Source organism: Condylostylus longicornis, unplaced genomic scaffold, assembly GCF_029603195.1.
Source record: "Condylostylus longicornis isolate FDR11 unplaced genomic scaffold, ASM2960319v2 ptg000148l, whole genome shotgun sequence".
Classification (NCBI taxonomy): domain Eukaryota; kingdom Metazoa; phylum Arthropoda; class Insecta; order Diptera; family Dolichopodidae; genus Condylostylus; species Condylostylus longicornis.
The window spans coordinates 2,580,870-2,604,937 of NW_026578116.1; the positions used below are offsets into that span (position 1 = coordinate 2,580,870).

The window sequence follows — 24,068 nt, forward strand, 5'->3', positions numbered from 1 at the left end:
TGGAATTTGTATTCCAGGCAGAACTAAAGATGATCGAATTTTAAAATTTATCTTTTCTTATATAACAATTAATATTATTAAACTATCGCTTCAATTTCTCTTTAAAACAAATTATGAACAAAATTATTAATGTATTTAAAAAAGATTTCGTATTTAAATTAAATTTAATATGAACACAAAAGTGTATTCTTTTCCGTATATCGGTTTCCCAGGGTTTCATTTCTATTTAAAACGCACCAAATCCAAATAAAATTGACAAAAAATCTCAAAATTTTATTAAACAATTATCTACTGACAAATTATTACTAAAATTCTTATAAAATTTCATTAAATTCAGTTACATAAACTTAGTTCAAAAGAATTAAATAATACAAGAAAAGCTGAATTTGATGTTATATTTTTTAATCGGGCTGCAAAAGTTGGTAGTGAATCAATGCTTGAACTATTAGATATTTTAAAAAAAACAAATAATTTCAAAGTACAAATGAGTAAACCATTAAAATTTAATCCAAGACAATTGAATAGAACATTACAACAACAATTAGTTGAAGAAGTTATTAAATTAGATGATTCTGCAATATATATAGAACATCAAAATTATATTGATTTTGGAACATTTGATTATCCTAAACCAATTTACTTAAATTTGGTACGTGATCCGGTTGAACGTGTTATTAGTTGGTATTTTTATGCAAGAGCTCCACATAAAGTTGCTGTTCAATTTGCCAGATTTACTGATTTAAAGTTACCAACGGAAGAATGGTTTAAAAAAGATTTTAATAAATGTGTTATGGATCATGATCCTGAATGTCTATGGGAATCATTTACTGTTAAAGATAGTAGTGGAGATTATCGTAGACAATCATTATTTTTTTGTGGCCATGAACCAGATTGTTTGTAAGTTTTATATTATTTTTAATTTTAAATTTTATCATAAATTTTATCAATATTCTCTAATATTAATTTGAAATAATCCAAGCCATATTGGGATGTTACTTTGATTCATAAATTTTTGATAGGAAATATTGCCTTAATGAAAATAGATTTATTTTATTAAAATCTTAATTTGCCAACAGCTACATATCTGCTGTCTACATTTTAAAATATTGTAAGAATTTCTAAAAATATTCTAAAATATTTTAAATTTCAAATGGTTTTGAAAATGCAATTACAATTAATTAACTACAAACTGCATAACCTCGAGCTTGAAAATTTTATAACTAGTTTTTCAAAAATTTTTTCAAGAAAAATTATTTGCTTATTTATTGGTGGGGATGTGGTTTAGTTTCGATTCATAATTTTCCTATTCTACAACTCCTCTTTTCGACACAATGTCTTTGCAAATCCCAATTTCTAGCGCACAAATTTATAATCTAGAATTTGACTATGCATATACAATATTAACCCTTCGATTTTAGACTACAAAAGTTACCATTTCTTTTGGCGCGCATCATATTAGTTAAAGAACAAAGTCGTACATATATTGAATTACATTTGATTTAACTTATTCTTCTAATTTTTAATTAAAAACAGATTTTTAATTTGAGTGCCAACGCTTTAAATAATACAAAAAATGCTGAAGTCGATATTTTATTTTATAACCGTGTTGCAAAAGCTGGTAGCGAAGCAATGATTGAATTAATAGAAATTTTACAAAACATAAATAATTTTGTTTTAGAAGAGAATCCACCACAAAAATTTCATGCAAGACAATTGAATAAAACACTACAAGGGAAACTAGTTGAAACAATTAGTAAATTTGGCGATTCTACAGTTTATGTAGAACATCAGAATTATATCGACTTTAGGGATTTCGATTATCCACAACCCATTTATTTCAATTTGATACGTGATCCAATTGAACGTGTTATAAGTTGGTATTTTTATAGGAGAGCACCACTTAAAAATGCCCTTCAATTTCAAAGCTTCCCTGATTTCAAATTACAAACAGAAGAATGGTTTAAAAAAGACTTTAATAAATGTGTTTATAATCGCGATCGTGAATGTTTATGGGAACCATTTACAGTTGTAGATAGTAGCGGAGATTACCGTAGGCAATCACTTTTCTTTTGTGGACATGATTTTGATTGTTTGTAAGTTTATTATCAAAAATTTTATCAACATACTATAAAATAAATTAATAACTTAATTTTAATAATCTAAAATTTATTAATTTTTTTTAATTTTTAATGAAATTAAAAATTTAATTAAATAATTCTGCTCCTTAGGAGTTTCCAATTTTTCGAAAAAATAAATTAAATTATTTTAGTTGAAAATTTATTTTATTAAATTCTTCTTAGAACCCATCAATTTAGTCATTCAGGAGTTTTGATATTTCAAACATCAATCGAACATGTTCGATTAAAAACCCATAATATAATCAGACATATTTAAATGTTGATGAATGAAAAATGTTATCCATTGTTTTTAGCTAAACCAGACTAAATTTCATTTTAGAATATAGGTACATTATTTTCTGCTAAATTTTTGTAATTTTAATATATTGCGATGCAAATTAAATAACACATGAATACAGATACTTCTTAGCAGCCTAGCTTCCAAATTATTTGCAATGTTGAAATTTTCAATCTGCTACAAATTACATAATTTTTTGTATACGAATATTTCATATATAATTTTTTCTTAAATTTAGCTTTCAAATATTGAAAATTATTCTCTAACTCTTAATAATACAAAAAAAGCTGAAATTGAAACAATATTTTTTAATCGAGTTGCGAAAGCTGGTAGTGAATCTATGCTAGAATTATTAAAATATTTATCGAAAGAACATAATTTTAAAATGAAAAGAAATCAACCAAGAAAAACAATTTCAAGACAAATGGGTAGAGAAGAACAACTCGAAATAGCAAATTATATCATTGATATAGATTACGGAATTTATTACGATCATGTTCCTTGGATAGATTTCAATGATTTAGGACTAACAAAACCAATTTATTTTAATTTAGTACGTGATCCGGTTGAACGTGTTATAAGTTGGTATTTTTATGTTCGTTCACCTTGGAGAGCAGTTGGTTTTTTTACCCAATTTCCAGATTCAGAAATTGCACCAGAAGAATGGTGGAAAAAAGATTATAATAATTGTGTTGTAGAAAATGATCCTGAATGTACTTATGAAGTTGACGCTATAAAAGATACTGCCGGGGATTATCGCCGTCAAACTTTATTCTTTTGTGGTCATAATCCTGAATGTCTGTAAGTCTCTTATCAATACTCAATAACATTTGAATTTTGAATTTCAAGGATATATAGAACTGTAATAATTTTTAGCTTGGTAAATCTTGGATTTTGCAACTAGTCTTATATCGAAATTCAATTTTATATTATTTTTGTATTACACAATATTGATTTGAATTAATCTTTTGGTATATTTTTAACAATTCTTTTAAAATGCAGGAACTTTCATTTGCATTTCATTGCACTGTTGCATTTGACTTAATTTTCGGGATTCTAATTTTAATAACGTTTCCTTCTTAAGCAAAATTTCATAAGCCTTCCCAAATATTATCAGTTTCGATTACAAAATTGTTTTTCCTTGATGCCATCGATTAAACTTAAATAGAATTTGAATATTAAGTGAAAACAATCAAAATATTTTCATCTCAAGATATTTTTCTCGATTTTTCCATTAACGCAGATATCAAAACTAAATTCCGATGAATTGAATAATACCAAAAATGCTGAAATCGATAGATTAATTTTTAATCGAGTTGCAAAAGCCGGAAGCGAAGCAATGTATGAATTATTATCGGCTCTAGGTCGAATAAATAATTTCGAAGTGATTCTGAATATACCAACAAAAAATGTAAAAAGGCGGCTAAATCCAAAAGAACAAAAACATTTTATTGGAAAATTTCTTAAATTTAATGTATCATTGGCTTATATAGAACATATAAATTATATTGATTTTAGATATTTTGAACATTTACAACCAATTTACTTTAATTTAGTACGTGATCCAATTGAACGTGTTATAAGTTGGTTCTATTATGTAAGATCAGGATACAGGAATGGTATTGCATTTCGATTGCTACCTAATTTAGAATTACCAAGTGAAGAATGGTTTAAAAAAGATTTTAATAAATGTGTAATTAATCATGATTTGGAATGTCAATGGGAACCATTTATTGTACAAGATTTTCGTGGAGATTATGTTAGACAATCATTATTTTTTTGTGGCCATAATATTGATTGCTTGTAAGTCTAAATTCTATATAAACTGAATACGGTATTAAAACATGCTAGCTAGTGGGTAGCTGATACGTGTATTAATATCGTATTACTACATTTTGAGCTCAGACTGTGTTTATAATTTATTCTATTTTACAAAACGCGAATTCTTAAACAAATTTTGTAAATAAGTTTTCATTTATCTTAATGCATTGAATAACAGAATGCAGGAATTTTTCATATATATTTTACCACTCTCCTCTTAAAATAAAAATTTATTAATAAAATTAATTAATTCATTAATTTTTTCGGATTCCAAAAATATCAATTTTCATTCCTTCAAACGCGCGATCAATTCAAAAAATAAATATAAATTATTGTAATAACCCGGATGAAAATCTTTTATTTTATTTCTGATAATTTTTTATTCTTCAATTATATACAGATTTTGAAATTAAATTCTGATGATTTAAATAATACAAAAAATGCTGAAATTGATATATTATTATTTAATCGAGTTGCAAAAGCCGGTACTGAAGCAATGTATGAATTACTCTTGATTTTAAGTAAACTGAATAATTTTAGAGTACATATGAGCAAACCAAAACAAAAAATGGAAAGACGACTAAGTGATGATCATCAAAAAAAATTTATTGAAGAACTTTTTAATTTAAATATATCTTTGGTTTATTTAAGGCATATGAATTATATTGATTTTCGACGTTTTAATTATTCTCAACCAATTTATTTTAATTTGGTGCGTGATCCAGTTGAACGTATTATAAGCTGGTTTTATTATTTAAGATCTGGATATAGAAATTCTGTTGCATTCCGATTATTTCCTAATTTAGAGATACCAAAAGATGAATGGTTTAAAAAAGATTTTAATAAATGTGTTCTTAATCATGATAATGAATGTTTATGGGAACCGTTTGTTGTTACAGATTTTCTTGTAGATTATAAACGTCAAACATTATTCTTTTGTGGTCAAAATATTGATTGTTTGTAAGTTTAAATTAATTTAGTTTAATATCTGAAACTACAAATTCGAATCTAATATCAATTAAATGCAATCGTCTTAAAGACATCAATTAAATACAAAGAATTTTAATCATATACTAATCAATTGTACAAAATTTTAATTAAAATGAATTTGTTATATGAAAATCTTGTTTTGAAATTGTGACAAGTTCCAAATACTTTTATTTAATTAGAATTTCAAGAAATATATTTTTTGGCTTAAGAATTTATAAATCTAAAAAGTCCAATTGTTCTTAAGCAATTCCTTATATTAATTAAGAAATAGTTCCAAAAATGAAAAATTTTGAAGCATAATATGATGCTTATCTTCACTTATATAAATACACCACCATGTTGATGATGCCAATGCACCATTTTAGATTAATTTACCAATTGGGAATTTACAAAACTACAAAATTCAACAGCATCTTAGTTTTGCCTTATTCTATGTTTTTTAATTAAAAATTAAAAAAAACATTAAATTTAATTTTTTTACATTTTATATATTTTACATTTTGTGATGCAAATTAAATAATACATAAATATGTATATTATTTTAGCAGCTTCGCTTTAAAAATATTTGCGATGTTTTATAATTTGCTACAAATTTTTAATTAATTATTTTCATATTTTATCATTTTAAATTTAATTTATTTTAGCAGCTTTCAAATTTTGAACTTTATTATCAAGTTGTTAATAATACAAAAAAAGCTGAAATTGAAACAATATTTTTTAATCGGGTTGCAAAAGCTGGTAGTGAATCTATGCTAGAATTATTAAAATATTTATCAAAAGAAAATAAATTTAAAATGAAAAGTAATCCACCAAGAAAAACAATTTCAAGACAAATGGGTAGAGAGGAACAACTTGAAATTGCAAATTATATAATTGATATAGGTTTTGGAATTTATTATGATCATATTGCTTGGATTAATTTTAAAGAATTAGATTTACCAAAGCCAATCTATTTTAATTTAGTACGTGATCCGGTTGAACGTGTTATAAGTTGGTATTTTTATGCTCGTTCACCATGGAAAGCAGTTGGTTTTTTTACCCAATTTCCAGATTCAGAAATACCACCAGAAGAATGGTGGAAAAAAGATTTTAATAAATGTGTTGTAGAACATGATCCTGAATGTGTTTATGAAGTTGATGCTGTTAAAGATACTGTCGGAGATCATCGTCGTCAAACTTTATTCTTTTGTGGTCATAATCCTGATTGTCTGTAAGTTTTTATTCTAAAGTATTTGAACTTGTGGCAAAAATTTCGTTTGAAATTGAATTTTAAAATTTTAGTTAATATAATCTGCGAAATAATTAAAATTTTGTACAATTGATTTGAATTCTACGAATACTATAATTTATTACATAATTACATATTATATTTTTATATTAATATTTTATCAAAATATTTGAAATTCCTGACTTTAAACGACTAATCGAAATCCATAAATTTAGGAGCAATTATAACAAAAATTATTTTTACAAAAAATTTAAACATCAGTTACACAATATCATTAATTAAAATATACAATTATCCTTCTCAAAATAGTTTTATAAAATTTTTATAGTTTATTACTTAATTAAAGACATGATTTTAACACAACTACTTTTTTAAATAACAAAATATTGAAAATATTAAAGAAATATTTATGTTTTCTTACTGTTTAATATAGCAGTGAAGATTTTCAATTTTTAAGAAATATTGTAAAAGAAAAATTAAATAGAAATAATTTTAAAAATTTCTATTTAATTTTTTTGTTATCAACAAAATATTAAATTCGTGATATTTTTAGTATTTTGATCTAAGCGATATTTTTTGCATTTGATTTGTTTTTATACTTTTATTAAAGACCATTTAATTCACCACGAGCTGTACAAATAGCTAAACAGAATGTTGAAAAAGAATTTGCTGTTGTTGGATCATGGGAAGACACAAATATTACACTTACTGTACTCGAACATTATATTCCAAGATATTTTAGAGGAGCAACAGAAATATTTTATAGTAATTAAAATAATTTTATATTTTTATTTACATCCGTAATATATTAGAGACTATATTAATCATCGCATTATAGACAAAACACAAAAGAAATCATTAGTGTGAGTTTTTATAACAATTTCATACATTTGATTTTGCGTTTTTTAAAATAAATATAATTTCTATAGTTGATCCCCTATCTTTTTTATAATAAATACTTAAATCTAATATAATGCGGATGTTATTTTTAAAAAACAGAAAAAAAATTTTAATTAAATACATATTTCTTTTCTTATAAAAACAAATAGTGCACTATGACCAAATAACAAATCGTAATAAGAATAAAATGAAACCTGAAATTTATCCAGAAGTTAAAGAATTAATAAGAAAAAATTTCACTCAAGAAATTGAATTTTATGAATGGTGTAAACAACGACTCTATAAACAATATTTAGCCTTAGTTGTGGATAAAAAAATTGATTTTATATAAAAAAGCAAAAAAAAAAATTAAAAATAAATTTCCTAATTCTAATGGCATAAAATCGTATTTGTAAAAACAAAATTTAAATTATACTTACAGGCGTGTTAAAGAATATATTATTGTATTAAAGGATATATGTATATATATTGTACATAATATTTGTATAATATACATGTACAAATTGCTTAATATAAAATATATAAATGTGGATCAAAAACTCAGAAAACTATTTTTTTTTTAAATTATTTTATTTGATATTAATTGCTTATATTCCCTATCTCTGAAAAATAATAATATTGCTCCCTATCCTTAAAATGTACCCTATATTGTTAAAAATTTAAACGTTCTTAATCTTTGTTTAATCAAAATTCTATCACGTTCTATACTTAAACGTTTAGATATACGCCCGCATCGAAATTGCAGTAACACAATATGTATACGTAATTCAATTTTTTAGTTGAAATTGCTAAATAGCATCGTAATACAATATTGTTACAATTTATAGTCACGGATACTAGTCACGGATATTGTTAATTAAATCTATGTTATTCTTCTGAATATACAAACATCTTAACACATAATAAAGTAATAAGAACTTTATAACAAAATGGCTAATTAAATTTTATATCAAATAAAATTTAATTAGTCTAACTTATAAATTCCTGATAGCCTCCTGAATATATCTTATCAAAATAAATAATAATACAAATATAAATTCTTAATAAGTGGAATTGACTCTTAATTTACATTTAGGTTATTAGTAAATAATTTAAATTAAACTAATATTTACACAAAATTTACATCAAATTTTATATTATTTAAGTGTATTTGAAATACATAATGTACACTATTGTAAAAAAAAATTATAATTAAACATTTTACTTTAAATAAATTTTAGATACAAATAAACACATAATTGTAGATTATAACATAAATATGTATAAATTTATATGTACAACATTATATAATATTAATTTAATATCAAAATTATTTTTATCTTGCTTTGTTTTACACATAACATAACATTTTTATACAATAATAAATTTATTTTTTTTTATATTACATAATTATTATACATTTAATAAGTTAATGATTATTAAATAATTAGCATAATTATTAGACACACAATGTAAATATAACAATATAAAAAAACTTAATTTTATTAATCTAATTTATAATTAAATATATTTGTAAATACAAACAATAAAGTGGAAGAAATGGAAGCAACACACAAACACAATACTCAATCAAACAACACAAGTATAGTATTAAACAGAATTACTAATAACGTAATATTAAAAATACTTCAATCAACAAGTTTTCTTATTATAACAGAAAACTTATTTAATAAAGTTTAAATTTTTTAAATATTTTTTTATTAATATTATTTTTCATTATTTTTCAAATATATTAATTAATATTTTTTTTCTTTTTCTTTCTTTCTTCTTTTTTATTTTCATTCATCATATTATGACTCTATTATCTACGTGCATCATCTATACAACTCTATAATAATTATTCTACGAACATTAAATTTAATAATCCTTATCCATATTTTCAAATCATCAAACTTTAAAATCCTAAAATCCTAAAATTTCATTTTCTTTTTATTATTATCATACTTTTATTCTTATCATCATCATTGAACACAAAAAAAAAACAACAATCCTTTTTATAATTTCATATCCTTTCAAATCTACTGAATTTAATAATTTCCTATCAACATAATTGACATCCTAAATAAAATAATAATAATAAAAAATATATAAAAACGAAAAATAAAATTCAATATCAAAATGACAAATTTTTTGTTCTGTCATTCGTCCTGTTCGGAATAAAATTAACAAAATAAAAACAAAAATCTTTTAACATTATCGAATCTATCGAAATATCAACGACAACATAATATTGTATAACAACTATATAAAAAAAAATCAAATTAGATGCAATTATTAAATTCTCGTGACCTAAATAATACATTGAAAGCTGGAATGGAAATTTTATTTTTTAATCGTGTACCAAAAGTTGGTAGTCAAACATTTATGGAATTATTACGACGTTTAGCTGTACGTAATGATTTTCAATTTCATCGTGATGCTGTACAACGTGTTGAAACAATACGTTTAGGTGATGATCAACAACAGGAATTAGCTGAAGTAATTACAGAATTACCGGAACCATCAGTATTTATCAAACATGTTTGTTATACAAATTTTACAAAATTTAATTTACCAACACCAATTTATATAAATGTTGTTCGTGATCCAATTGAACGTGTTATTAGTTGGTTTTATTATGTAAGAGCACCATGGTATTTTGTTGAAAGGAAAGCAGCATTTCCAGAATTACCATTACCAGATCCAGCATGGTTAAAAAAAGATTTTGAAACATGTGTACGTATGGGTGATAAAGAATGTACATTTACACAAGGTGTTACACATGAAGGTATCGGTGATCATCGTAGACAAACATTATTTTTTTGTGGTCATGATTATGAATGCACGTAAGTTTTTATTAAAATTTTATACATATAATAGAAAAAAAAATATTAATTTTACAAGTTTTATATTATTATTTTAGGCCATTTAATACAGTAGGAGCTTTAGAAAGAGCTAAATATGCTGTTGAATCTCAATATGCAGTTGTTGGTGTATTAGAAGATTTAAATGCTACTTTATCTGTATTTGAAAAGTATATACCAAGATTTTTTTCTGGAGCATATGAAATATATCAAGGTATACAATAATATTTATGGTATTTACATTCAAATTTTAAAAAAATAAATGCTGTTTAAAGAAGTATTTTTTGGAAAAAAAAAAATTTAGAATTGCCTAATGCAGCAATATTCTACTTTTAAAAAATCGAAAAAAATCCTTATAAATAAGTTATTTTTTCTGATAAATTTTCTAACATTTGACTTAAAGTAATTCAATTTAAATTTATATTAAAATTTCTTAAACGAAATCTAAATAGAATTACATAGAAAATCATATCTATTCTAGATTTATAGAGTAAAATACGTGAAAATTCATTTACATACATATAGATTACGTATTATAATAATAATCAATTGAAAACTTAACAATTATCTACATATTTTAATTTATAACATAATATTAAATAAATATATATTTTTAGAGAGTGCTGAACATTTGGCTAAAATAAATAAAAATGCATTTAAACCGCCAGTTACAGAAGAAGTTAAAGATATTGTTAGAAGAAATTTTACAAAAGAAATTGAATTTTATCAATTCTGTCGTCAAAGACTTTATAAACAGTATTTAGCAGTAAATTTACCAGATCGAGTTCTAAGTGATAGACCTTAATTTAATTTTATTATTATTTAATTCTAAATTTATTATGTAAAACGAACAATACAATATTATTATATTTTCAAACGGAAAAAAATTCTATTTTTACGATTTTCAAGAGACTTAATATGATGGAAATAATTGATCTGCTTTATTTTTGCTTTATATTAAGATTTAAATTTTAATTTTAACAAAAATATATTTTAATTTTTTAGAAAACTTGGAAACATGATTAAATTAACATTCAATATGATATTAAAATTTAAAATATTGTTTTCTTATAATTAATAGCTACATTATATTTGAAATTGATAGATACAGTCTAGTATTTTTAACAAAAATATAACAAACAATAAATAAAGTCTATTTCAATTATTTACTCTTCTATTACTTGCGTTAAAAAATTAACAAATCAAGAAATTATAACACAACTTTAATTATAAAAAAACAGAAATTTAGTAATTTTAGTAATTAAAAGTTAAATTCAAATTTTACAAATTATTCCTTATTTACAAAGTAAAATATTTTATTTTTATTATATATTTAATTATATATTTTATATTTGCATAATTTATTAGAAACTTATACGACAGTTCCATCTTAATTAAATATTCGTAAAAATAGGATATGGTCTATCAGAAAATTTTTAAATAAATTTTTTATATTTTAATAAAAATTATTTAAAATATATTTTAATATAATAATACAATTGAAAGAAACAAAATTTTATAATAATTTTTTTTCCTATTATCCAAATTTCATTTATACTATACATTACAATATGTAATAAAGAAATTATCAATTTACTTTGGCTTAGTTTAAAAATAAGTTAAAAATATTACAGAAATTTGGTTATGTAAGGATTTATTTAAATAAAAATATTTATGTGCGTTATATTTATAAAGCAAATAAGCTTCAATATGATATCCGAAATTTTAACTTATGGAATTAATACCAGTTATAAATCATATTAATAATTCATCTTAAATTTATGAAAATTTTTATTGAAAAATTATTATTTGTTTGGATTTCTACCAAAATTCAAACTTGCTTTCTACTTTTTACTAAACATTTCAGTAAACGAAATTAGTTTTTGAAGTTCTAACTTGAAACTTCTTATCTAAATCTTATATATGCATATTTGTGTTTGCAAAAATTTGTTGCAAAAAACTGAACGAATACTAAAAATTTATTCTTTAAGAATTAAACAAGTTGACTTAAATCAATATTTACTTATTTTCAATATTACTCGTACAACAAATATTTACAATATTTTACTTTCTGCAAAATTGTAGCAAAATTATAAAAAAGTAATGTTAATGTAAATTCTTATATTTGGTAGACGACTTTTTATATAATTTTTTTAAATATTTTATAAAATATTGTCTAGCTTATTATTTGCAAAATTTATTTGTATTTCATAAATATAACGAAATCGTCCCAATGTTAACAATGATCTTTGATAAAACATTATTTTATATTTTTTTTTTATTTTTATATTATTATTACTTTTATTTAAAATTGTTAATTATAGAGAAATGTGATCTTAAATTATATAATAAATACAATATTATATATTATGTACATAATTATATATTTATATATATATATACACACATTTTTTTTATTTTATTATTTTAAATTAATTTTATAATTCGTAAAACTTAATTATCGCGTATTTATGACAAAAAAAAACAAAATCTATTTTAAAATGTCGTTATTAATTGTTTAGAATTTTTTTTGTGTATTTTTTTTAGATAATTATATAAAAAAAATATAATTATATATATAAAATTAATTTTAAGTATATAATATAGTATTTAAGTTTATAACATATTTTAAGAAATTCAATAAGAATGTAATTTATTTAAGATTTCATCATTCATTGTTCAAGTTTTAAAGATGCAAATTTTAAAATTTCTTATTGTCTTATATAATAGTGTTTTTTTCTTCTTTTTTTTTTTGCTCTGTCACAATGTATTATATATTACTAAAAAAAAAAAGGAAAATAAAATAATTATTATTAAATAAAGCAAGTTGTTGCAAATAAAATTTATATTTGAAAATAAAACTTTTAATTTAGATTTAACAAACATATACAGAATTAGTTCTTACCATACTGCAAACTGATGCAATCTGCAAAGTCTTGTAACTTTTAACATCCATAATACTTCAAATTTTAAGTTTTATAGTATCCTTATAATTGGTGTATTATATGAACATCTATCGCGTCTCCAAGATATTCGGTTTTTAACTTCAATAGTATTTTCAATAATATTGCTTTCCTGGGGTTGATGATTAAAACTTCATACAGAATTTCAATTTTCTCAATTGCTTTAAATATTATATTTGTACGGTTATATTTTTGTAGGAAACGGCTCATTCATATGGGTAGGTTTCCAAGGTACGATAATATTTTTGTAGGAAACGGCTCATTCATATGGGTAGGTTTCCAAAAATTTACTTAGTTATCTATGAATTTTTAAGATTTTTCTTCAATATAGATAATAAAGATTTTATCAAATTGATTTTGCAGGAACTGTATCTATCTTTTTACCACTTCTAAATTCGGTATGCTTATTTCAATATAATTACAAAGCTTTTAAAATAAAATAATTCTATTTTTATAATATACTAAAATTTCACTTATTCCTATATGTAAAACTAAACTCCAGAAAAACAAAAAAAAAAATATCAGGAAGCTTCTTTTCCTCACTAAATCGTTTCTGTAATAATATTGTTCCAAACAGAAATTTTTTTTATATGAAATACTAAAATTATAATTTTATATCACATATCATTTTTTTTTTTTAATAATAGCTCTTACAATTGCATCCGAAACTTTTGAATAATACTAAAAACGCTGAAATTGAAGTTATTTATTGCGTTCGAACACCAAAAACTGGAAGTATATCTTTGTATTGGTTTATTGAGAACGCAAAACGTCATAATAATTTTTCGGTATTAAATCGAGACAATCAAATTTATAGTAAAGAATTTCTAACACATAATGCAATAAATATTCAAAAAAAAGTTGCTAATGTAACAGTGTCTATGAAAAAACCAGGTATTGTAGTAGGAAAACATGATCCATTTATGGATTTTCATAAATTTAAGTTACCAAGACCTATTTATATTGCTTTCGTAAGAGATCCAATTGAACGTGTTATAAGTTGGTTTTATTATGTTCGAACTGATTTATTTAAAGCTGTTGATGGTATAAGATATATTCCAATAATAAAAGCTGAAGGAAAAAAAAATTGGTATCGGAAAACATTTGAAACATGTGTTTTACGGGGTGACCCTGAATGTCAATATGAACAATTAAGAGTTGGTGAAGCACTCGATTATAGAAGTCAAAGCAGATATTTTTGTGGTGTAGATTTTGATTGTTTGTACGAATTCGAATCTATTATATTAAGTTTTGCTTAAATCTTATTTAATATTTTTTTTGTTATAGAGTTTTCAATTCAAAAAAGGTTGTTCAGCGTGCTAAAGCTAATGTTGAAAAACATTTTGCTGTAGTTGGTAGTTGGGAAGATACAAATATTACACTTACAGTATTAGAAAATTATTTACCACGATTTTTCAATAATGCTATGAAACTTTTTTATGGTACATGGAACAAAAACATTTCATACATAAACTTATAAAATTGATTTTTGTTTTTCTAGAAAATCCTGAAGAATGGAAAAAAATTAATCGAAATGATTTACGATTAAGTGTTAGAGAAGAAATTAAGGAACTAGTTAGAAAAAATTTCACATGGGAAATTGATTTTTATAAATTTTGTAAACAACGTCTATACAAGCAGTATATTGCACTAAAAATGGATAAATTAAGACCCTTATTATATCCAAATATTATTAATTAAAATTATACAATAAAATAATTATGAATTTTGAAAGAAGCGTTATTTAATTTGACGATTAGATTTGGGAGCAAAATAAAGTTTTATTGAAAAATGAAAATAATGATCATAAAAATTAAATGCATATTTTCATCAAACATAACGCACAGCCCTGATTAGTATACCTTTGTGTCTTAACCAGAACACTGTCTTAAGTATAATAGGATAGATGCTAATCAAATTCATAAATTACATATTTTGATAAGTTTTTTTTAATGAACATGGGAAATACCGAAACATATTTAGTAGGTGTAAAATTTCAATTAAAATTGTTAAATTTGCAATGGTTTCTATTTTGAAAAATAAAATAGTTTCCGTTTATTGACAGCCCTGATAAACTTCGTGTTTAATATTTTTTATGCTTATTCGGAACAGTTCTTAATTATTTTAGAACAGTTCTTAATTATTTTAGAACAGTTCTAAATTGTTAAAATTTATTATTAAATAACAGAACAAAAAACAATTGTTTTTTCTAACCAAGCGAAAATGATTAGTGATTGAAATCAATAACTAGGAAATGGTAAATCATAACAACCGTGTGAATTTTCTTTTTTCTTTAACTACTTTTTATATGTAATCAAATTTCAATATATTGCAAAAAGTCTATGATGGTTTATTATTATTAATTTTCACTACTTTGTAGTTGTAACTAATTGCCAATTTTAGAATTTCTAAAAAGTGTGTTTTTCAACATTCTGTATTGTTCTTAATTTTAAAGAAATTATTAATTTATTTTGTTAGAGAAATAACATTCTTTATCTAATGTAAAAAAATAACTCAAATATTTTTATTTCTTTATAATTTTGAGCAAATTAGATTTAGATTGGGCAATTTAGATTCGAGCTCTACATTTTTATTCTAGAAATATGAAAATTACAATTTTATGAAATTTGTAAAAATAAATAATTTTTGTAGGAATTCAATAATTATGTTAATATTATATTTAAAAAATACACTAATTTCCTATTATATTCTAATTTTACGATATATACTTTAAAATTATAAAATTTATTAAATTTAAAAATTTCAACATAAATCTTAAAGAACAGTACATAAATTTTAGTATTCCCGAAATTTTCTCAACATACAGTATTCCATTTATTCCAATTTCTTAGTTAAATGAATATAATTTAACAACATAAACAGTTACAATTAAAATTATTTACAATAATTATTAAAAATTTATATATCCCTTTCAAAATCCTACAAAATGTTATGCAGTTACATAAATTAAATGTGAACAAATTGAATAATACAAAAGATGCAAAATTCGATATGGTATATTTTATGAGAGTACCAAAAACTGGTAGTCAAGCTATGATTGAACTTATCCAAACTTATTTACAATTCAGAAATAATTTTAAGATATTATCACGTAAAGCTCCGCCTAGAGATAATCCATTACCATCGTTTTATCAACAAGAAACTGATGTTCTTGAATCAATTGCAAACGGAGAAAACACAGTATTTATTGGAATGCATGAAAATTACATTGAATATAGGATTTTTAATTTAACACGACCAATATATATGAGTTTAATACGTAATCCAATTGAAAAAGAAATTAGTTGGTTTTATTATCTTCGTAGTGATTTGTATAATGCTATAAACCGAACACATTTTGTTAAGCAAATGATAAGAGATGGCGGTGAAAAAATTTGGCGTAAAAAAACTTTTGAACAATGCGTTCTTAAAAGTGATATGGAATGTCAATATATACCAATGAATTCAAGAAGATTTCAATATTATAAAAGGCAAAGTATTCAATTCTGTGGAAATAATGAAGCATGTCTGTAAGTAAGACAGATAAAATGAATTACAATTATTGTAGATAATTGAAACAAATCAAAATATATCAATTATAGACGATTTGGTTCACCAACTGCTATACAAATGGCAAAAGATAATGTTGAAAGAAATTTTGCTGTTGTTGGTTCATGGGAAGATACTGAAATAACTTTAACAGTTCTTGAACATTATATACCCAAATATTTTAAAGGAGCTCTGGATTTATTCAAAAGTAAGACAAATAACAAAACATAAAAGTTACACCAAGATTATATTTAAAAATATTTCTTTTTAGAACATAAAAAAGAATTAGTAAATATAAATAGAAATAAAAAGAAACCAACAGTTAGTGATGAAATCAAGAAAATTTTATACAAAAATTTCACAGGAGAATTAGATTTTTATTATTTCTGTAAACAACGTCTGTATAAACAATATTTGGCAATTATAAATCTGAATAAATTAAAATTTTGATATGGGGTTATTAAGGAAATACTTTTTGTTTTTGTGAACTTTACCAAATCACGGCGCCTATTTCAAACATAATTACTTTTAGTTATTTTACAAATTTCTTTTTGACTATTATTAACAATTTTATGATTTATAAATTGCTCAAGTACACTATACTGAAAATTATTATTTAGGTCCTACACACATATTTACAAATTATTTTCTTGCTCATTCCATTTTTTCATTTATAAATCTTTCTTAAATTTTTGCTTTGAAAATTTCCAGTTCTCTGATTTAAATTTACTGCTTAAATGTTTATTTTTAAATTTCCTTGTAGTTCAATATTCAAGTCTACAAAATACACGAACGACTACATTACAGATGCAAATATATTTCCATTTTTAAATTTGATAAAAAATTTTCAAAATCCATTCAAGCCTTTGTGTAAATTGAGCAATTTTCAATTTCAATAACAATATTAATAAATATTAATAAACGTTTCAATTAAAATTTAAAGAGTTTTTATAAGTTTCGACTTTTATGCCTTGAAATCATTTTCGGATATTCAAAAATCTGTTTAATTTTAAATTAAAACAGATTAATATATTCACTTAAATATAAAACTTAAAATTTTAAATTAATATTACATATATATATACATAATTACATAAATATAGTACTGTATTTAATTTATAACATAATTTAAAAAAAAATTAGCTTTCTCTATTGAATACAAAACTTTTGAATAATACTGAAAATGCAGAAAGTCAAATTGTTTATTGTATTCAAATACCAAAATGTGGAAGTATATCTTTATACTTATTTATTGCGGCTATTTCGAAAAAAAATTCAATTACAATTGAACATGGAAGAGATAGCAAACGTTTATTTGCACTTGGAGAAAAAGATGTTCAAAAGAATGTAGCCAATATTGTTGCAAATATGAAACCGCCAGGAATATATATAGGAAAACATCAACCATTTCTGGAATTTAAAAAATTTAATTTACCTCAACCAATTTATATTACTTTTATAAGGGATCCAATTGAACGTGTTATTAGTTGGTATTATTATGTTCGTACCAATTTATATAGAGCATTCAAAGGACATGTATATCCTCCAATTGTTGAAATGGAAGGTAAAAAACATTGGTATAGAAAAACTTTTGAATCATGCGTTTTACAAAATAACATTGAATGCCGATATATACCATTATCAGTTGGACCAACTATGGATTTTAGACAACAGAGTAGATTCTTTTGTGGCCCAGATTTTTATTGCATGTATGAATTATTTTGTTTTATATTTAAAATTTCAATTTCAAATTAAATAATAATTGAATGATCTTAAAATAAGTACATACATAATAATATGGTTAAAAATAAATTACAAATTTTGAATATTTTAAATTAATGACAAATGTGTAAATTATAAATGTAAATTAAACATACAAGTAAATCTTAACAAATTTCTACTACTTAAATTAAAATTACAGCATAAGAATATATTTTAAAATATATTTAAAATCATTCAATTATTTAACATCATTCAATTATAGTTATTTAAATGATATTTGTCTAATAATGGAAACAAAAGCAAAGCAGTAGAACTTTAATTAAAATTTATAATTTAATTACTTATTTTATAATTTTATATTACAAACTAAAACAAAATTCGATCAGAAATTCCAATTCAATATAAACAACTATTCTTTTTTTACAATTACATATATTGATTTCACTTAACAAATTATGGTGTTAAAAATTCAACATAAGCTGTAGTAAATTAAAATTTTATACAAAGCTTGTAGTTCAGCAAACTTAATAAAATTAAAAAATATTATTCAAATTATTTAATTATAAAAAATATTTTGTTTCCTTTTCGACAAATTCTCTGTTGCTTAATCAAAAACCGCAGCTGTATATATCTTACGTCTTCATTTCAGGACTTTTAATTCGGAATCAGTTGTCCAAAAAGCTAAAAATAATGTAGAAAAATATTTTACAGTGGTTGGTAGCTGGGAAGATACAAATATTACACTTACAGTATTAGAAAATTATTTACCACTTTATTTTAAAGATGCTTTGAAAGTTTACTACGGTACAAAATAATTATTCAAAGAAAGTACATACATGCATAAATTTTTTTTTTGTTATAGAAAACCCAGAAGAATGGGAAAAAATTAATCGAAATGATTTTAAACCGAAAGTTAGTGAGGAAATTAAGGAATTAATTAGAAAAAATTTTACATGGGAAATTGATTTTTACAATTTTTGTAAACAACGACTTTACAAACAATATATTGCAATTAAACTTGATAAAATTAAATCCAATCAAGATTCAAATGTTATTAATTAAATTAATCATTGTATTTACTTAAAAAAAAATAAAAAAAAATGCATAATATACATATGTATGTACATATACATACGTAATTAAAATAATTTCAAAAGGTTTATTTTTAAAAATATTTGCTAAACTTTGTAATTTGACTACTTAACGCTTAAATATTTGATAAGAACAATCATTTTTCTCTAATTAAGATTTTTTCATAATCTTAAAATGATCTTTTGGTTGCCACTGATCTTAAATATCAGTAAATTTTAATAGCTTAATTGCATAATGTTCATACGTTTGTGGTATAATGCGAGTTCACTACAAAAGGTAATTCAAGTTCATTGAAGTAAAGTTGATTTTATTAAGCTTACCTATTATCTTTTTACTTTTAATCTTTTATTCAAAATATCTATCAGTTCAAATATTATGTTCGACCGCATTCTTAAAATTTAATTGATGTACATACGCTTGCTTGATTTACACTAATTGTTAATAGATTTTGCCGTTAATTTGGTATATGCAAATTTATATGGTGAAGAAGAAAAACTAATTTCTCTTACGCATCAAATTCAAAATTGCAAATTAAGTTATAAATTACTAGATTATCACTTGCAGATTTCTTGGGTTCCAATATTGCCATTATAATAAAAACGACTGTATATATCCGTAACGTATCAACGATTTGGCCTTTTATTTTGTATCCAAGAAATCTACAAAAAAAATTTATAATACTAGATTATTTTATTCCAAAAATATAAACACATAACAGTAATTTCAATATATAAGTAAATTTATAATTTTATTTTGAAATAGCTTGCAATGTTAAATCCAAAACTTTTGAATAATTCTGATAATGCCGAAACAAAAAAAATTTATTGCATTAGAGTTCCAAAAAGTGGAAGTATATCTTTATTTTATTTTATTCGAAAACTGAAAAAAATAAATCATATACGTGCTTTAAATCTTGAAGCACAAATGGCTGCTAAATTAAAAATAACATATGAAACTATTAATAAACAATTAAAAATCGCAAAGGCAATCACAAAAATGGCGTCACCAGGAATTTTCGTAGGCAATCATCATCCTTTCCTTGATTTTAAAATTTTCAATTTACCTCGACCAATATATATTACATTTATAAGAGATCCAATCGAACGTGTCATAAGTTGGTATCATTATGTTCGAACAGATTTATACAATGCACAGAAAGGTGTAAGGTATAAGAAATTAATAGAAGCAGAAGGTAAACGAAATTGGTATAGAAAAACATATGAATCGTGTGTTTTAGAAGGAAACATTGAATGTCAATATCTACCATTATCAATAGGCTTTGCCCTGGATTACAGACAACAGAGTAGATATTTTTGCGGTATTGGATATGAATGCATGTATGAATAAAATATTTTTGTTTAATGTAATTTTATAAGTAAATCTTTTTAAACTGTCCTTCTTAATTCCTTCATGAAATTCTAAAGTTTTATTGATAAATTAAATTGAAACTTAAATCAAATTTACATTTTAGGATTTTTAATTCCGAAACAGTTACTCAAAAAGCTAAAGAAAATGTTGAAAAATATTTTACTGTAGTTGGTAGCTGGGAAGATACAAATATTACACTTACAGTATTAGAAAATTATTTACCACTTTATTTTAAAGATGCCTTGAAAGTTTACTACGGTACAAAACAATTATTCAAAGAAAGTACACACATGCATAATTTTTTTTTATTATAGAAAACCCAGAAGAATGGGAAAAAATTAATCGAAATGATTTACGTCCACATGTTAGTGAAAAAGTTAAAGAACTGGTTAGAAGAAATTTCACATGGGAAATTGATTTTTATAAGTTTTGCAAACAACGTCTTTACAAACAATACATAGCAATTCAACTTTACAAAATGGGATCAAATGAGAATTTGAATATTTTTTAATAATTGCAAAATTGTTCTACATCTAAAATATAATAAATTAATAAATATATAACATTTTATAATAAATTATTGCATAGGCCTTATTTCTTTTGTAACATCAAGAATATTTTCCCATAGGACCATAGTCATGTTGAGTACTTAAGAACCAAATTCTTTCTAATGATTTTTTGCCAAAACCTGTAGTATACTTAGAAAAAAATTTTTTTCTCACATAACCCAAACCTTTTTATTTGAATAAATAAATACACAGCAATAAATATTTGTTAATTTTTGATTTGCATAAAATAATTAGCCAAAAACTTTGTCAGGTGTTGTGATTTTGTTAATCCCCTTACTAACAATTCGTACATTTGTATCAAAATATAGAACCGCATGCAAAACCACAATACAATTATTAAAATTGAAAGGTTTGGAAAAAACATCAACCAACAATTAAAAACTATTTTTCAAACAAACTGAAACTGAAATTAAAATAAAATAAAAAAATGTTAAAATATGTACATACATACCTACATAAATAATTGCAATCACTAACAAAATTATACTTTAAGCAATTTAAACACTCACTTCCAAAATAACTTCGTATGATGAGATTCTGCATAACATCCACTTTCACACTCTTAAATAAACGACTGAACTTAAACATTAAGTTTACCGTCTTATTGTAATAATTCTTCTACATTGCACCATTACATACATACGCACATATATAATACTTTAGTATTTTACTTTAATTAATTCTTATTTTCCTTTCGATATATTTTACTGGCGTTTAATCCTACAAATTTACTTTTGTGAATACTTTCTGCAATTTTATAAAAGAATTTTTTATTTAAATTTATAAATATCAATAAATATTTTCTCTAACGCATCAACGTCAAAGTTATACACTAATCAATGAATGTAATTTGTAATTTTATTTCAAATAGCTTGCAATATTAAATTCAAAACTATTGAACAATTCCGATAATGCTGACATTGAAACTATTTATTATATTAGAATTCCAAAATGTGGAAGTATATCCTTATTTTATTTTATTAATAATATAAGAAAGAAAAATAGGTTAAGAATTGCAAATTCCGAAAATCATTTGATTATTGAAGGCCGTAATACTGATGCTACAAAGGAAATTCAAAAACAAATTGCAACAAAAGTCGTCGGTTTGAAACCACCAGCAATTTTTATAGGAAAACATCATCCTTTTCTTGATTTCAAAAGTTTTAATTTACCTCGACCTATATATATAACATTTATAAGAGATCCCATCGAACGTGTTATAAGTTGGTATTATTATGTTCGCACAGATTTATATAATGCACTTAAAGGTAGAAGATATAAAAAAATAATAGCAGCTGAAGGTAAAGAAAACTGGTACAGAAAAACATATGAATCCTGTGTTTTACAAGGGAACATTGAATGCCAATATATACCATTGATAACAGGCTTTGCTTTTGATCACAGACAACAGGCTCGATTCTTTTGTGGTATAGAATTCGATTGCATGTATGAATTAAATTTATGCTTAAGTTTGAATTAACTTAAATGGTTGAATCTCATCCCGTAATTAAATAAAAAATTTATACAAGCGAGTAAAATTAAAGATATTTTCAAGATTAAAATGTTATACTTACATGCATCAAGCGATTGAGATAAAACCAAAGTAAAGTTAACATAAGTTTTAGAAACGAAAAGCCAAATGCATTATTATACAAATTACAAATTTATTTTATCCATCAATATTAGGGAGTTCCTAATACTGAGAATACGGGAACTCATTGTATACTTAGTGAAAAATACCGTCTTCTGACCAATAGTTTCCATCACATTTTTTTTCTAATTTTTCATTTTAACAACTTAGCTCTTGGAAACCCTAAAAAGAATAAATTATTCCCATAATATTAAAAAAGTTTTGTAATTATAATGCTTTCTTTTCGTTTCTTCTTCAATAATACATATTTACAATTTAATGATCTAAACTCAAATAACAATTTTAGGATTTTTAACTCGGAATCAGTTGTTCAAAAAGCTAAAGAAAATGTTGAAAAATATTTTACGGTTGTTGGTACCTGGGAAAATGTAAATGTTACATTTACTGTATTAGAACATTATTTACCTCGTTATTTTAAAGATGCGATGCAAGTTTATAATGGTAAAGAATCATTATTTAGAAAAAATTCTAAAACTGTATCTTTGAAAAATGTACATTATGTTTGTTTTTGTAGAAAATCCAGAGCAATGGCAACAAATTAATCGAAATGATTTTAAACCGAAAGTTAGTGAAGAAGTCAAAGAACTAGTTAGAAAAAATTTCACATGGGAAATTGATTTTTATGAATTTTGTAAACAACGTCTGTACAAACAATACATTGCTATTAAAATCGAAAAATTAAAACCGGATGAATATCCAAAGACAATTGATTAAAAAAACAAAAAGGGAAACCAACAATTTATTGTATTATTAAAAAAACATGTTCTTAGAATTAACGATTATATAATTAAATAATTTATTAATTTTTTTAAAATTAGTTTTAAGAATTACTTTCAAACATTTTTGTACTTACACTTTTTATCCGTCATAGAAATGATATCACAAATGCACAACGGTTGAAACCTAGTGGTTTATGCTTTGCCTCCAAATTTAAGCATTTTTTTTTTTCAAAGAACG

General features: G+C 23.1%; 2 protein-coding genes across 2 annotated transcripts in view; both read left to right on the forward strand.

Moving 5' to 3' along the window:
* The window catches only part of LOC129615801 (heparan sulfate 2-O-sulfotransferase pipe-like), a 134,499-nt gene extending 123,426 nt beyond the window's left edge, over nucleotides 1-11,073 (forward strand). Inside the window, exons 3-5 of the mRNA XM_055531172.1 lie at nucleotides 9,620-10,179; nucleotides 10,257-10,411; nucleotides 10,815-11,073. Coding sequence (XP_055387147.1) covers nucleotides 9,620-10,179; nucleotides 10,257-10,411; nucleotides 10,815-11,002 — 903 coding nt within the window. The 3' untranslated portion in view covers nucleotides 11,003-11,073. The remainder of the gene's footprint in view (nucleotides 1-9,619; nucleotides 10,180-10,256; nucleotides 10,412-10,814) is intronic.
* On the forward strand, nucleotides 2,690-7,685 carry LOC129615793 (uncharacterized; the record flags this gene model as incomplete). Its single annotated transcript, XM_055531161.1, has 8 exons — nucleotides 2,690-2,803; nucleotides 2,848-2,866; nucleotides 2,925-3,212; nucleotides 3,972-4,218; nucleotides 4,888-5,192; nucleotides 5,902-6,436; nucleotides 7,065-7,219; nucleotides 7,504-7,685. Coding segments are annotated over 8 exons (1,845 nt in total), but the record flags the coding sequence as incomplete, so codon positions are not given.
* Nucleotides 11,074-24,068: the final 12,995 nt, after the last annotated feature.